The sequence below is a fragment of the Thalassophryne amazonica genome, chromosome 15, assembly GCF_902500255.1.
Source record: "Thalassophryne amazonica chromosome 15, fThaAma1.1, whole genome shotgun sequence".
Taxonomy (NCBI): Eukaryota; Metazoa; Chordata; class Actinopteri; order Batrachoidiformes; family Batrachoididae; genus Thalassophryne; species Thalassophryne amazonica.
In genome coordinates this window covers 96746355-96761295 of record NC_047117.1, presented here as the reverse complement: position 1 = coordinate 96761295, position 14941 = coordinate 96746355, and the positions used below count along the sequence as shown (strand labels likewise).

The window sequence follows — 14941 nt, the reverse complement described above, 5'->3', positions numbered from 1 at the left end:
ATCTTTGAGAGAAAAGGAAGGTTGGAGATTGGCCTATAATTAGCTAAGATAGCTGGGTCAAGTGATGGCTTTTTAAGTAATGGTTTAATTACTGCCACCTTAAAGGCCTGTGGTACATAACCAACTAACAAAGGTAGATTGATCATATTTAAGATTGAAGCATTAAATAATGGTAGGACTTCCTTGAGCAGCCTGGCAGGAATGGGGTCTAATAAACATGTTGATGGTTTGGATGAAGTAACTAATGAAAATAACTCAGACAGAACAATCGGAGAGAAAGAGTCTAACCAAATACCGGCATCACTGAAAGCAGCCAAAGATAACGATACGTCTTTGGGATGGTTATGAGTAATTTTTTCTCTAATAGTTAAAATTTTGTTAGCAAAGAAAGTCATGAAGTCATTACTAGTTAAAGTTAATGGAATACTCAGCTCAATAGAGCTCTGACTCTTTGTCAGCCTGGCTACAGTGCTGAAAAGAAACCTGGGGTTGTTCTTATTTTCTTCAATTAGTGATGAGTAGAAAGATGTCCTAGCTTTACGGAGGGCTTTTTTATAGAGCAACAAACTCTTTTTCCAGGCTAAGTGAAGATCTTCTAAATTAGTGAGACGCCATTTCCTCTCCAACTTACGGGTTATCTGCTTTAAGCTACGAGTTTGTGAGTTATACCACGGAGTCAGACACTTCTGATTTAAAGCTCTCTTTTTCAGAGGAGCTACAGCATCCAAAGTTGTCTTCAATGAGGATGTAAAACTATTGACGAGATACTCTAACTCCCTTACAGAGTTTAGGTAGCTACTCTGCTCTGTGTTGGTATATGACATTAGAGAACATAAAGAAGGAATCATATCCTTAAACCTAGTTACAGCGCTTTCTGAAAGACTTCTAGTGTAATGAAACTTATTCCCCACTGCAGGGTAGTCCATCAGGGTAAATGTAAATGTTATTAAAAAATGATCAGACAGAAGGGAGTTTTCAGGGAATACTGTTAAGTCTTCTATTTCCATACCATAAGTCAGAACAAGATCTAAAATATGATTAAAGTGGTGGGTGGACTCATTTACTTTTTGAGCAAAGCCGATAGAGTCTAATAATAGATTAAATGCAGTGTTGAGGCTGTCATTCTCAGCATCTGTGTGGATGTTAAAATCGCCCACTATAAGGTCTGAAAATTCACAGAGAAACTGACAGTAACGACCAGGTGGACGATAGATAATAACAAATAAAACTGGTTTTTGGGACTTCCAATTTGGAATGACAAGACTAAGAGACAAGCTTTCAAATGAATTAAAGCTCTGTCTAGGTTTTTGATTAATTAATAAGCTGGAATGGAAGATTGCTGATAATCCTCCGCCCCGGCCCGTGCTACGAGCATTCTGACAGTTAGTGTGACTCGGGGGTGTTGACTCATTTAAACTAACATATTCATCCTGCTGTAACCAGGTTTCTGTTAGGCAGAATAAATCAATACGTTGATCAATTATTATATCATTTACCAACAGGGACTTAGAAGAGAGAGACCTAATGTTTAATAGACCACATTTAACTGTTTAGTCTGTGGTGCAGTTGAAGGTGCTATATTATTTTTTCTTTTTGAATTTTTATGCTTAAATAGATTTTTGCTGGTTATTGGTGGTCTGGGAGCAGGCACCGTCTCTACGGGGATGGGGTAATGAGGGGATGGCAGGGGGAGAGAAGCTGCAGAGAGGTGTATAAGACCACAGCTCTGCCTCCTGGTCCCAACGATAGACAGTCACAGTTTGGAGGATCCAAAAAAATTGGCCAGATTTCTAGAAATGAGAGCTGCTCCCTCTAAAGTGGGATGGATGCCGTCTCTCCTAACAAGACCAGGTTTTCCCCAGAAGCTTTGCCAATTATCAATGAAGCCCACCTCATTTTTTGGACACCACTCAGACAGCCAGCAATTCAAGGAGAACATGCGGCTAAACATGTCACTCCCGGTCTGATTGGGGAGGGGCCCAGAGAAAACAACAGAGTCCGACATTGTTTTTGCAAAGTTACACACCGATTTAATGTTAATTTTAGTGACCTCCGATTGGCGTAACCGAGTGTCATTACTGCCGACGTGAATTACAATCTTACCAAATTTACGCTTAGCCTTAGCCAGCAATTTCAAATGTCCTTTGTTTGCAATTACAGAGGTCAAACGTTTCCTGTAGTTCTTCACCAGGTTTGCACACACTGCAGCACGGATTTTGGTCCACTCCTCCATACAGATCTTCTCTAGATCTTTCAGGTTTGGAGTTTCAGCTCCCTCCAAAGATTTTCTATTGACTTCAGGTCTGGAGACTGGCCAGGCCACTCCAGGACCTTGAAATGCTTCTTACGGAGCCCCTCCTTAGTTGCCCTGGCTGTGTGTTTGGGCTCATTGTCATGCTGGAAGACCCAGCCATGACCCATCTTCAATGCTCTTACTGAGGGAAGGAGGTTGTTTGCCAAAATCTCACAATACATGACCCCATCCATCCTCCCTTCAATACGGTGCAGTCGTCCTGTCCCCTTTGCAGAAGAGCACCCCCAGAGTATGATGTTTCCACCCCCATGCTTCACGGTTGGGATGGTTTTCTTGGGGTTGTTCTCATCCTCTAAGTGGAGTTGGTTCCAAAAAGCTCTATTCAGGTCAGAGGACACACACCAATTAGCTAAACTGCAGGATTGTCTTACAGACATAAAGACATGGATGACCTCTAATTTCCTGCTTTTAAACTCAGAAAAAACTGAAGTTATTGTACTTGGCCCCACAAATCTTAGAAACATGGTGTCTAACCAGATCCTTTCTCTGGATGGCATTACCCTGACCTCTAGTAATACTGTGAGAAATCTTGGAGTCATTTTTGATCAGGATATGTCATTCAAAGCGCATATTAAACAAATATGTAGGACTGCTTTTTTGCATTTGCGCAATATCTCTAAAATCAGAAAGGTCTTGTCTCACAATGATGCTGAAAAACTAATTCATGCATTTATTTCTTCTAGGCTGGACTATTGTAATTCATTATTATCAGGTTGTCCTAAAAGTTCCCTGAAAAGCCTTCAGTTAATTCAAAATGCTGCAGCTAGAGTACTGACGGGGACTAGAAGGAGAGAGCATATCTCACCCATATTGGCCTCTCTTCATTGGCTTCCTGTTAATTCTAGAATAGAATTTAAAATTCTTCTTCTTACAAGGTTTTGAATAATCAGGTCCCATCTTATCTTAGGGACCTCATAGTACCATATCACCCCAATAGAGCGCTTTGCTCTCAGACTGCAGGCTTACTTGTAGTTCCTAGGGTTTGTAAGAGTAGAATGGGAGGCAGAGCCTTCAGCTTTCAGGCTCCTCTCCTGTGGAACCAGCTCCCAATTCAGATCAGGGAGACAGACACCCTCTCTACTTTTAAGATTAGGCTTAAAACTTTCCTTTTTGCTAAAGCTTATAGTTAGGGCTGGATCAGGTGACCCTGAACCATCCCTTAGTTATGCTGCTATAGACTTAGACTGCTGGGGGGTTCCCATGATGCACTGAGTGTTTCTTTCTCTTTTTGCTCTGTATGCACCACTCTGCATTTAATCATTAGTGATTGATCTCTGCTCCCCTCCACAGCATGTCTTTCCCTGGTTCTCTCCCTCAGCCCCAACCAGTCCCAGCAGAAGACTGCCCTTCCCTGAGCCTGGTTCTGCTGGAGGTTTCTTCCTGTTAAAAGGGAGTTTTTCCTTCCCACTGTCGCCAAGTGCTTGCTCACAGGGGGTCGTTTTGACCGTTGGGGTTTTTCTGTAATTATTGTATGGCTTTTGCCTTACAATAAGCGCCTTGGGGCATCTGTTTGTTGTGATTTGGCGCTATATAAATAAAATTGATTTGATTTGATTTGATTTTGTCTCATCTGACCACATGACCTTCTCCCATGCCTCCTCTGGATCATCCAGATGGTCACTGGTGAACTTCAGACGGGCCTGGACATGTGCTGGCTTGAGCAGGGGGACCTTGCTGCCCTGCAGGATTTTAAACCATGACAGCATCATGTGTTACTAATGTAATCTTTGTGACTGTGGTCCCAGCTCTCTTCAGGTCATTGATCAGGTCCTCCTGTGTAGTTCTGAGCTTTCTCAGAATCATCCTTAATCAATCAATCAATTTTTTTTTATATAGCGCCAAATCACAACAAACAGTTGCCCCAAGGCGCTTATATTGTAAGGCAAGGCCATACAATAATTATGTAAAACCCCAACGGTCAAAACGACCCCCTGTGAGCAAGCACTTGGCTACAGTGGGAAGGAAAAAACTCCCTTTTAACAGGAAGAAACCTCCAGCAGAACCAGGCTCAGGGAGGGGCAGTCTTCTGCTGGGACTGGTTGGGGCTGAGGGAGAGAACCAGGAAAAAGACATGCTGTGGAGGGGAGCAGAGATCGATCACTAATGATTAAATGCAGAGTGGTGCATACAGAGCAAAAAGAGAAAGAAACAGTGCATCATGGGAACCCCCCAGCAGTCTACGTCTATAGCAGCATAACTAAGGGATGGTTCAGGGTCACCTGATCCAGCCCTAACTATAAGCTTTAGCAAAAAGGAAAGTTTTAAGCCTAATCTTAAAAGTAGAGAGGGTGTCTGTCTCCCTGATCTGAATTGGGAGCTGGTTCCACAGGAGAGGAGCCTGAAAGCTGAAGGCTCTGCCTCCCATTCTACTCTTACAAACCCTAGGAACTACAAGTAAGCCTGCAGTCTGAGAGCGAAGCGCTCTATTGGGGTGATATGGTACTACGAGGTCCCTAAGATAAGATGGGACCTGATTATTCAAAACCTTATAAGTAAGAAGAAGAATTTTAAATTCTATTCTAGAATTAACAGGAAGCCAATGAAGAGAGGCCAATATGGGTGAGATATGCTCTCTCCTTCTAGTCCCCGTCAGTACTCTAGCTGCAGCATTTTGAATTAACTGAAGGCTTTTTAGGGAACTTTAGGACAACCTGATAATAATGAATTACAATAGTCCAGCCTAGAGGAAATAAATGCATGAATTAGTTTTTCAGCATCACTCTGAGACAAGACCTTTCTGATTTTAGAGATATTGCGTAAATGCAAAAAAGCAGTCCTACATATTTGTTTAATATGCACTTTGAATGACATATCCTGATCAAAAATGACTCCAAGATTTCTCACAGTATTACTAGAGGTCAGGGTAATGCCATCCAGAGTAAGGATCTGGTTAGACACCATGTTTCTAAGATTTGTGGGGCCAAGTACAATAACTTCAGTTTTATCTGAGTTTAAAAGCAGGAAATTAGAGGTCATCCATGTCTTTTTGTCTGTAAGACAATCCTGCAGTTTAGCTAATTGGTGTGTGTCCTCTGGCTTCATGAATAGATAAAGCTGGGTATCATCTGCGTAACAATGAAAATTTAAGCAATACCGTCTAATAATACTGCCTAAGGGAAGCATGTATAAAGTGAATAAAATTGGTCCTAGCACAGAACCTTGTGGAACTCCATAATTAACTTTAGTCTGTGAAGAAGATTCCCCATTTACATGAACAAATTGTAATCTATTAGACAAATATGATTCAAACCACCGCAGTGTAGTGCCTTTAATACCTATGGCATGCTCTAATCTCTGTAATAAAATTTTATGGTCAACAGTATCAAAAGCAGCACTGAGGTCTAACAGAACAAGCACAGAGATGAGTCCACTGTCCGAGGCCATAAGAAGATCATTTGTAACCTTCACTAATGCTGTTTCTGTACTATGATGAATTCTAAAACCTGACTGAAACTCTTCAAATAGACCATTCCTCTGCAGATGATCAGTTAGCTGTTTTACAACTACCCTTTCAGAATTTTTGAGAGAAAGGAAGGTTGGAGATTGGCCTATAATTAGCTAAGATAGCTGGGTCAAGTGATGGCTTTTTAAGTAATGGTTTAATTACTGCCACCTTAAAAGCCTGTGGTACATAGCCAACTAACAAAGATAGATTGATCATATTTAAGATTGAAGCATTAAATAATGTTAGGGCTTCCTTGAGCAGCCTGGTAGGAATGGGGTCTAATAAACATGTTGATGGTTTGGATGAAGTAACTAATGAAAATAACTCAGACAGAACAATCGGAGAGAAAGATTCTAACCAAATACCGGCATCACTGAAAGCAGCCAAAGATAACGATACGTCTTTGGGATGGTTATGAGTAATTTTTTCTCTAATAGTTAAAATTTTGTTAGCAAAGAAAGGTCATGAAGTCATTACTAGTTAAAGTTAATGGAATACTCAGCTCAATAGAGCTCTGACTCTTTGTCAGCCTGGCTACAGTGCTGAAAAGAAACCTGGGGTTGTTCTTATTTTCTTCAATTAGTGATGAGTAGAAAGATGTCCTAGCTTTACGGAGGGCTTTTTATAGAGCACAGACTCTTTTTCCAGGCTAAGTGAAGATCTTCTAAATTAGTGAGACGCCATTTCCTCTCCAACTTACGGGTTATCTGCTTTAAGCTACGAGTTGTGAGTTATACCACGGAGTCAGACACTTCTGATTTAAAGCTCTCTTTTTCAGAGGAGCTACAGCATCCAAAGTTGTCTTCAATGAGGATGTAAAACTATTGACGAGATACTCTATCTCCCTTACAGAGTTTAGGTAGCTACTCTGCACTGTGTTGGTATATGGCATTAGAGAACATAAAGAAGGAATCATATCCTTAAACCTAGTTACAGCGCTTTCTGAAAGACTTCTAGTGTAATGAAACTTATTCCCCACTGCTGGGTAGTCCATCAGAGTAAATGTAAATGTTATTAAGAAATGATCAGACAGAAGGGAGTTTTCAGGGAATACTGTTAAGTCTTCTATTTCCATACCATAAGTCAGAACAAGATCTAAGATATGATTAAAGTGGTGGGTGGACTCATTTACTTTTTGAGCAAAGCCAATAGAGTCTAATAATAGATTAATGCAGTGTTGAGGCTGTCATTCCTCAGCATCTGTGTGGATGTTAAAATCGCCCACTATAAGGTCTGAAAATTCACAGAGAAACTCACAGTAACGACCAGGTGGACGATAGATAATAACAAATAAAACTGGTTTTTGGGACTTCCAATTTGGATGGACAAGACTAAGAGACAAGCTTTCAAATGATTAAGCTCTGTCTGTGTTTTGATTAATTAATAAGCTGGAATGGAAGATTGCTGCTAATCCTCCGCCCCGCCCGTGCTACGAGCATTCTGACAGTTAGTGTGACTCAGGGGTGTTGACTCATTTAAACTAACATATTCATCCTGCTGTAACCAGGTTTCTGTAAGGCAGAATAAATCAATATGTTGATCAATTATTATATCATTTACCAACAGGGACTTAGAAGATAGAGACCTAATGTTTAATAGACCACATTTAACTGTTTTAGTCTGTGGTGCAGTTGAAAGGTGCTATATTATTTTTTCTTTTTGAATTTTTATGCTTAAATAGATTTTGCTGGTTATTGGTAGTCTGGGAGCAGGCACCGTCTCTACGGGGATGGGGTAATGAGGGGATGGCAGGGGGAGAGAAGCTGCAGAGAGGTGTGTAAGACTACAACTCTGCTTCCTGGTCCCACCCTGGATAGTCACGGTTTGGAGGATTTAAGAAATTGGCCAGATTTCTAGAAATGAGAGCTGCTCCATCCAAAGTGGGATGGATGCCGTCTCTCCTAAACAAGACCAGGTTTTCCCCAGAAGCTTTGCCATTATCTATGAAGCCCACCTCATTTTTTGGACACCACTCAGACAGCCAGCAATTCAAGGAGAACATGCGTCTAAACATGTCACTCCCCGGTCCGATTGGGGAGGGGCCCAGAGAAAACTACAGAGTCCGACATTGTTTTGCAAAGTTACACAACCGATTTAATGTTAATTTTAGTGACCTCCGATTGGCGTAACCGGGTGTCATTACTGCCGACGTGAATTACAATCTTACCAAATTACGCTTAGCCTTAGCCAGCAGTTTCAAATTTCCTTCAATGTCGCCTGCTCTGGCCCCCGGAAGACAATTAACTATGGTTGCTGGTGTCGCTAACTTCACATTTCTCAAAACAGAGTCGCCAATAACCAGAGTTTGATCCTCGGCGGGTGTGTCGTCGAGTGGGGAAAACGGTTAGTTAGAGATGTGAACGGGTTGGCGGTGTACACGGGGCTTCTGTTTAGGGCTACGCTTCCTCCTCACAGTCACCCAGTCAGCCTGCTTTCCCGGCTGCTCGGGATCTGCCAGGTGTGAACTAACAGCGGCTAAGCTTACCTTGGTCCGCACCGACTACAGGGGCCTGGCTAGCTGTAGAAGTTTCCACGGTGCGGAGCCGAGTCTCCAATTCGCCCAGCCTGGCCTCCAAAGCTACGAATAAGCTACACTTATTACAAGTACCGGTTACTACTGCTAAAGGAGGCCGAGGAATAACTAAACATTCACACCCAGAGCAGAAAAGTGCGGGAGAGACAGGAGAAGCCGGCCATGCTAAATCGGCTAAGAGCTAGTAGCTACGCTAAGCTAGCGGATTCCTAAAACACGCAAAGTGAATAATGTGAAATAATTTAGAGGTGATTCAGCAGAAGGAGTGCTTTAGTTAAGGCACGTGAAGATTACACTGCGAAACAAATCGTAATCTAGATAACTAGATCAATCTAACTGCGCAGATTAAACAGCTAACAGATACAGAAAAACACCGCTGTGCTCCGGAACAGGAAGTGATACAATACCGCAGTGAGAGCCAACCACCATAGAGGCAAGCAAGAAGGAATCCTTACCCCACAAAGTGAGATCTTGCATGGAATCCCAGACCGAGGGAGATTGACAGTCATCTTGTGTTTCTTCTACTTTCTAATAAATAATCATAACAGTTGTTGTCTTCTACCAAGCTGCTTGCCTGTTGTCCTGTAGTCCATCCCAGCCTTGTGCAGGTCTAAAGTTTTGTCCCTGGTGTCCTTAGACAGCTCTTTGGTCTTGGCTATGGTGGACAGGTTGGAGCGTGATTGGATTATGTGACAGGTGTCTTTTATACAGGTAACAAGTTCAGGTAACAGTATGCAAACCTTGGCCATGAACTACAGGAAATGTCTGACCTGTGGAACTGCAAACAAAGGTTTCTGTGCCAAATATTAAGGTCCTGTTTTTCTAGGGGATCAAATACTTATTTCATGCAATAAAAATGCAAAATTATTTAAATTATTAAATTATTTAAATTATTTAAAAATTATTCAATGTGATTTTCTGAATTTGTGGGGTTTTTTTAGATTCTGTCTCTTACAGATGAAGTGACCCTACAATAAAATTACAGACCTCTACATTCTTTGTATGGTGTGATAACTTTCAAAACAGACACTGGATCAAATATTTACTTTCCCACTGTATGTGCGTAGGCGTGTGTGTATCTTTACATTTGTCTGTGTGTCTGTGTTACCTCTGTCTGTCTGTATTACCTCTGTCTGTCTGTGTCTGTGTTACCTCTGTGTGTCTGTGTTACCTCTGTCTGTCTGTGTCTCTGTCTGTTTGTTTGTGTCTCTGTATCTCTGTCAGTCTGCCTGTCTGTCTGTGTTTCTGTCTGTCTGTGTGTTTGTCCCTGTCTGGCTGTGTGTTTGTCTGCGTCTTTGTCTGTGTCTCTGTCTGGCTGTGTGTTTATCTGTGTCTCTGTTTGTCTGTGCCTCTGTCTGTCTGTGTCTCTCTGTGTCTCTGTCTGTCTTTGTCTGTGCCTCTGTCTGTCTGTGTTTCTGTCTGTGTCTCTGTGTGTCTGTGTCTCTGTCTGTGTCTGTCTGTGTCTCTGTCTGGCTGTGTGTTTGTCCTGTGTCTCTGTCTGTTTGTTTGTTTCTCTTATCTCTGTCATCTGCCTGTCTGTGTCTCTGTCTGTTTGTTTGTGTCTCTGTATCTCTGTCAGTCTGCCTGTGTCTGTGCCTCTGTCTGTCTGTGTCTTGTCCCTGTCTGGCTGTGTGTTTGTCTGCGTCTTTGTCTGTGTCTCTGTCTGGCTGTGTGTTTGTCTGTGTCTCTGTTTGTCTGTGCCTCTGTCTGTGTCTCTCTGTGTCTCTGTCTGTCTTTGTCTGTGCCTCTGTCTGTCTGTGTTTCTGTCTGTGTCTCTGTGTGTCTGTGTCTCTGTCTGTGTTTCTGTCTGTGCCTCTTGTCAGTCTGCCTGTCTGTATTACCTCTGTCTGTCTGTGTCTTTGTCCCTGTCTGGCTGTGTGTTTGTCTGTGTCTTTGGTCCCTGTCTGGCTGTGTGTTTGTCTGCGTCTTTGTCTGTGTCTCTGTCTGGCTGCGTGTTTGTCTGTGTCTCTGTTTGTCTGTCTCTGTCTGTTTGTTTGTGTCTCTGTATCTCTGTCAGTCTGCCTGTTTATCTGTGTCTCTGTCTGTCTGTGTCTTTGTCTCTGTCTGGCTGTGTGTTTGTCTGCGTCTTTGTCTGTGTCTCTGTCAGTCTGCCTGTTTGTCTGTGTCTCTGTCTGCCTGTTTGTCTGTGTCTCTGTCTGTGTGTTTGTCTGTGTGTCTGTCTGGCTGCGTGTTTGTCTGTGTCTCTGTGTGTTTGTGCCTCTGTCTGTCTGTGTTTCTGTCTGTCTCTGTGTGTCCTGTGTCTGTTTGTCTGTCTGTGTCTCTATCTGTTTGTTTGTGTCCTCTATATCTCTGTGTCTCTGTCTGTCTGTGTCTTTGTCTCTGTCTGGCTGCGTGTTTGTCTGTGTCTCTGTTTGTCTGTCTGTGTCTCTGTCTGTTTGTTTGTGTCTCTGTATCTCTGTCAGTCTGCCTGTGTCTCCATCTGTCTGTCTTTGTCTGTGTCCTCTGTTTGTCTGTGGCCTCTGTCTGTCCTGTGTTTCTGTCTGTGCCTCTGTCAGTCTGCCTGTCTGTCTCTGTCTGTCTGTGTCTTTGTCCCTGTCTAGGCTGTGTGTTTGTCTGTGTCTTTGTCCCTGTCTGGCTGTGTGGTTTGTCTGCGTCTTTGTCTGGGTCTCTGTCTGGCTGCGTGTTTGTCTGTGTCTCTGTTTGTCTGTCTCGGTCTGTTTGTTGTGTCTCTGTATCTCTGTCAGTCTGCCTGTTTATCTGTGTCTCTTGTCTGTCTGTGTCTTTGTCTCTGCTGGCTTGTGTGTTGGTCTGCGTCTTTGTCTGTGTCCTTGTCAGTCTGCCTGTTTGTCTGTGTCTCTGGCTGCCTGTTTGTCTGTGTCTCTGTCTGTGTGTTGTCTGTGTGTCTGTCTGGCTGCGTGTTTGTCTGTGTCCTCTGTGTGTTTGTGGCCTCTGTCTGCGTGTTTCTGTCTGTCTCTGTGTGTCTGTTCTCTGTTTGTCTGTCTTGTCTCTATCTGTTTGTTTGTGTCCTCTATATCTCTGTGTCTCTGTCTGTCTGTGTCCTTTGTCGCTGTCTGGGCTGCGTGTTTGTCTGTGTCTCTGTTTGTCTGTCTGTGTCTCTGTCTGTTTGTTTGTGTCTCTGTATCTCTGTCAGTCTGCCTGTGTCTCCATCTGTCCTGTCTTTGTCTGTACTCTGTTTGTCTGTGGCCTCTGTCAGTCTGGCCTGTTTGTCTGTGTCCTGTGTCTCTGTCTGGCTGCGTGTTTGTCCTGTGTCTCTGTTTTGTCTGTCTGTGTCTCTGTCTGTTTGTTTGTGTCCTTTGTATCTTTGTCAGTATGCTGTCTGTCCGGGTCTCGGTCTGTCCTGTGTCTTTGTCTCTGTCTGACTGCGTCTTTGTCTGTGTCTCTGTCTGGCTGCGTCTTTGTCTGTGTCTCTGTCTGGCTGCGTGTTTGTCTGTGTCTCTGTTTGTCTGTCTGTGTCTCTGTCTGTTTGTTTGTGTCTCTGTATCTCTGTCAGTCTGCCTGTGTCTGTGCCTCTGTCTGTCTGTGTCTCTGTCTGGCTGCATGTTTGTCTGTGTCTCTGTTTGTCTGTCTGTGTTTCTGTCTGTTTGTGTCCTCTGTATCTCTGTCAGTCTGCCTGTGTCTCCCATCTGGTCTGTCTTTGTGTCCTCTGTTTGTCTGTGCCTCTGTCAGTCTGCCTGTGTCTCTGTCTGTGGTCTTTGTCTCTGTCTGGCTGCGTGTTTGTCTGTGTCTCTGTCTGTTGGTTTGTGTCTCTGTCTGGCTGTGTGTTTGTCTGCATGTTTGTCTGTGTCTCTGGCTGTCTTTGTCTGTGCCTCTGTCCTGTCTTTGTCTGTCCTCGGTGTGTCTGTGCCTCTGTGTGTCTGTGCCTGTCTGTGTCTCTGTGTGTCTGTGCCTCTGTGTGTCTGTGCCTGTCTGTGTCTCTGTCTGTGTCTCTCTGTGTGTCTGTGCCTCTGTGTGTCTGTCTTTGTCTGTGTCTCTGTGTGTCTGTGCCTCTGTGTGTCTGTGCCTGTCTGTGTCTCTGTCTGTGTCTCTGTGTGTCTGTGCCTCTGTGTGTCTGTGTTTTCTCTCTGTGTGTCTGGTGCCTCTGTATCTCTGTCAGTCCTGTCTGTGTCTGTCTGTGTCTGTGTTTCTGGTCTGTCTGTCGGTTTACATCTGTCGTCTCCATGTGGTCAGTAATTAAAACAGGCTGCAGTATTTTGGTCATTTGCCACGTTGCTTCTTCATTGTGAGAAAAGCTGAACTTCAGTGACATTCTGAGGACGTGTTGTTCTGACTTTGATGGAACCTACTTGAAAAACATTTAACACCACTTTTTGTTTAACGCTGGCGAGCAGCTTGCCATGGAGGCAGAGCTTTGAGTATTTTCAGGCCCGTGTTTGTCTTGGTGGTTGTGCTTTGATTGAAACTCTTTCGTATCTTACAAAGTTGGTAACAAATGTTGAGCGTGTCAGCAGTTCGTGGCCCGTCCTTTTCTGTGATCATAATTATGGTCCCACGCCGAGAAGATGATCCAGACTGAACCTGCTGCCCACCCTTTGCTCTGTCAGCAGTTTGTGTGTTCGGCGGCTCGGCGCACTTTAACAGAAGTTTAAATGCTCAGAAAAGCACTCAATCCATTTTCCAGCAGCCTGCTTTCATCACTCAGTTTGCCCCCTTCTCCTTCATTCTCACAGTCTCACTAAGGGCTTTTTAAGACCAGTTCTTCTGGTAATTATGCTCCAAGCTGCTCTTCATGGAAAGTCCATCATTATGGTTCCAGATCCAGATTAACGGCTGCTGTGGAGACAGCGAGTGACTCGACTGTTCCAGGCAGGCAGAGTCGTGTCACTACATAATAACAGGTTATCTTTAGCTGGAGCTTTGTTGTGCTTCAGGCCTGAAGTTTTCAAACGTGGAACCAGCACACAGCAGACATCCTGCATCAGGAAGGACGCCCTCTACAGTCTGACTTTGGTTTAACCTGAGAAAGAGCTGCTGAGTGTGAATGTAGCTATGGATACACGGCTTTTTATGTCCACTCTGACTCCAGGTCAGGCCTTAAAAAAAAACAACACTACTCTGTTGACCTCAGCATGTCATGTGACCAGATAAGTTTGAACAATCCAGTCATATCATGTGATCACAATATCAGATCATTTCCTCATCCAGAACAATCACATGTGGAGATGTTTCAGGGGTGGTTTTCTGTGTTTCAGGAAACTGTGGGACTCCAAACTTGCCGATCCATCATCCAGGTAAAGCTTTGTCTGCTCTTTGGGTTTTGTTGTGTCTTGAAACTGTGACAGTAATCACTTTGTTTGTCTGGAGGTTGAGGATGCAGATCACTAAGAAGACCTACTGGGTGGAGAAGGTGCAGTGTCAGGGGGCCGAGTCATCGCTGTCACAGTGCCGTGCCCAGCTGTCCCTCCCCAGGGGTAACGTCCCATGTCGTGGAGGCATGCACGCTGTAGTCCGCTGTGTCCCTGGACCCCAGTTCACACGTTTCGGCAGCGTTCCTGCACCACCTACTGTACCGGTCAGTTATAAAATGTTGAACTCTGGCAGCAGTGGCATTTAAAGGTGTTATAAGAATTGAGCAATTTATCCCAACCCACGACACGCAATGCCATCAAAGACCCTTTAGTAGCTTAAAGTGTTGGATGTGTAAATGGGAAAAACAGGCCCTTTGGTGGCTGTGTGCATGTTCTTGTTTGGAGGCCTTTACAGCCTCTGAACATGGTTTCTTGGGAGGGGGCTTTGAGAAAGTCACTGCTTTCCACCATCTTGAATGTACAGTACTAAAAAGTGAAATAAGCAAACAAATGGAGGAAGGCAAAGCAATCAAATGGTTTAAGAATGCTGATCCTGATCACTGGGTCTGAGCAAGGAGTTCCTGGTCCTGGTACTCAGAACTGATCAACATAGCCAGGCTTTCTCTATGCGAACAGGATAAACAAATTATAAAATCACAAACCAAGGGGAGGTGATGGTGTAGTGGTTAAGAGTTGGGCTTGAGAGGATCCTTGGTTCAAATCCCAGACTGACCAGAAAATCACTAAGGGCTTTTGGGCAAGGTCCTTAATCCCCTAGTTGCTCCCTACTTGTATGGCAGCACCCTGACATCAGGGTGAATATGAGGCCTTATTGTAAAGCGCTTTGAGCGTCTGATGCAGATGGAAAAGCGCTCTATAAATGCAGCCCATTTACCAATGGATTTGTTCATCCTGGCTTTAAACTCGGTGCCATGTTTATGTCTGAAAACTAAAGTGCAAATCAAAGTGAAATTCATTTTATTGATTTTATTGAACACAACATGTTGGGGGGGGGGGGGGTCTGCTCGCCCCCAGACCTGTCACTTTAAGCATTTTATTTATGTTGACCAATATAACTAGGAATCCGTGGTTCAGACCATGTTTTCAAATTCAAAACCAGCGCAAACATTTTTCTTCTTCTACTAAGGTGGAATAGACCTTTTTGTGGAACACAGTGCCACCTACTGCACAGGAGGGACCTAGCATTCAATATGTGTCACCAATTTCAAAATGGCTCTTTTCAGCCAGACAGATGGTGTCATGACATGTCAATCATTCAGGTGGCACCTGGTGTGTCCAATCAGATTTCAGGGAAGTCCAGTGCAACCCAGCTACACCCATACCAGGAAATGTTCAACATTTGACATTTCCTGTTTCAATGT

At 43.8% G+C, this 14941-nt stretch overlaps 1 protein-coding gene across 1 annotated transcript in view; it reads left to right on the top strand.

The window, feature by feature from the left end:
* LOC117526428 (lysyl oxidase homolog 4-like) overlaps positions 1-14941 on the top strand; it is a 98812-nt gene that overhangs the window by 35085 nt on the left and 48786 nt on the right. Inside the window, exons 5-6 of the mRNA XM_034188502.1 lie at positions 13464-13502; positions 13576-13783. Coding sequence (XP_034044393.1) covers positions 13464-13502; positions 13576-13783 — 247 coding nt within the window. The remainder of the gene's footprint in view (positions 1-13463; positions 13503-13575; positions 13784-14941) is intronic.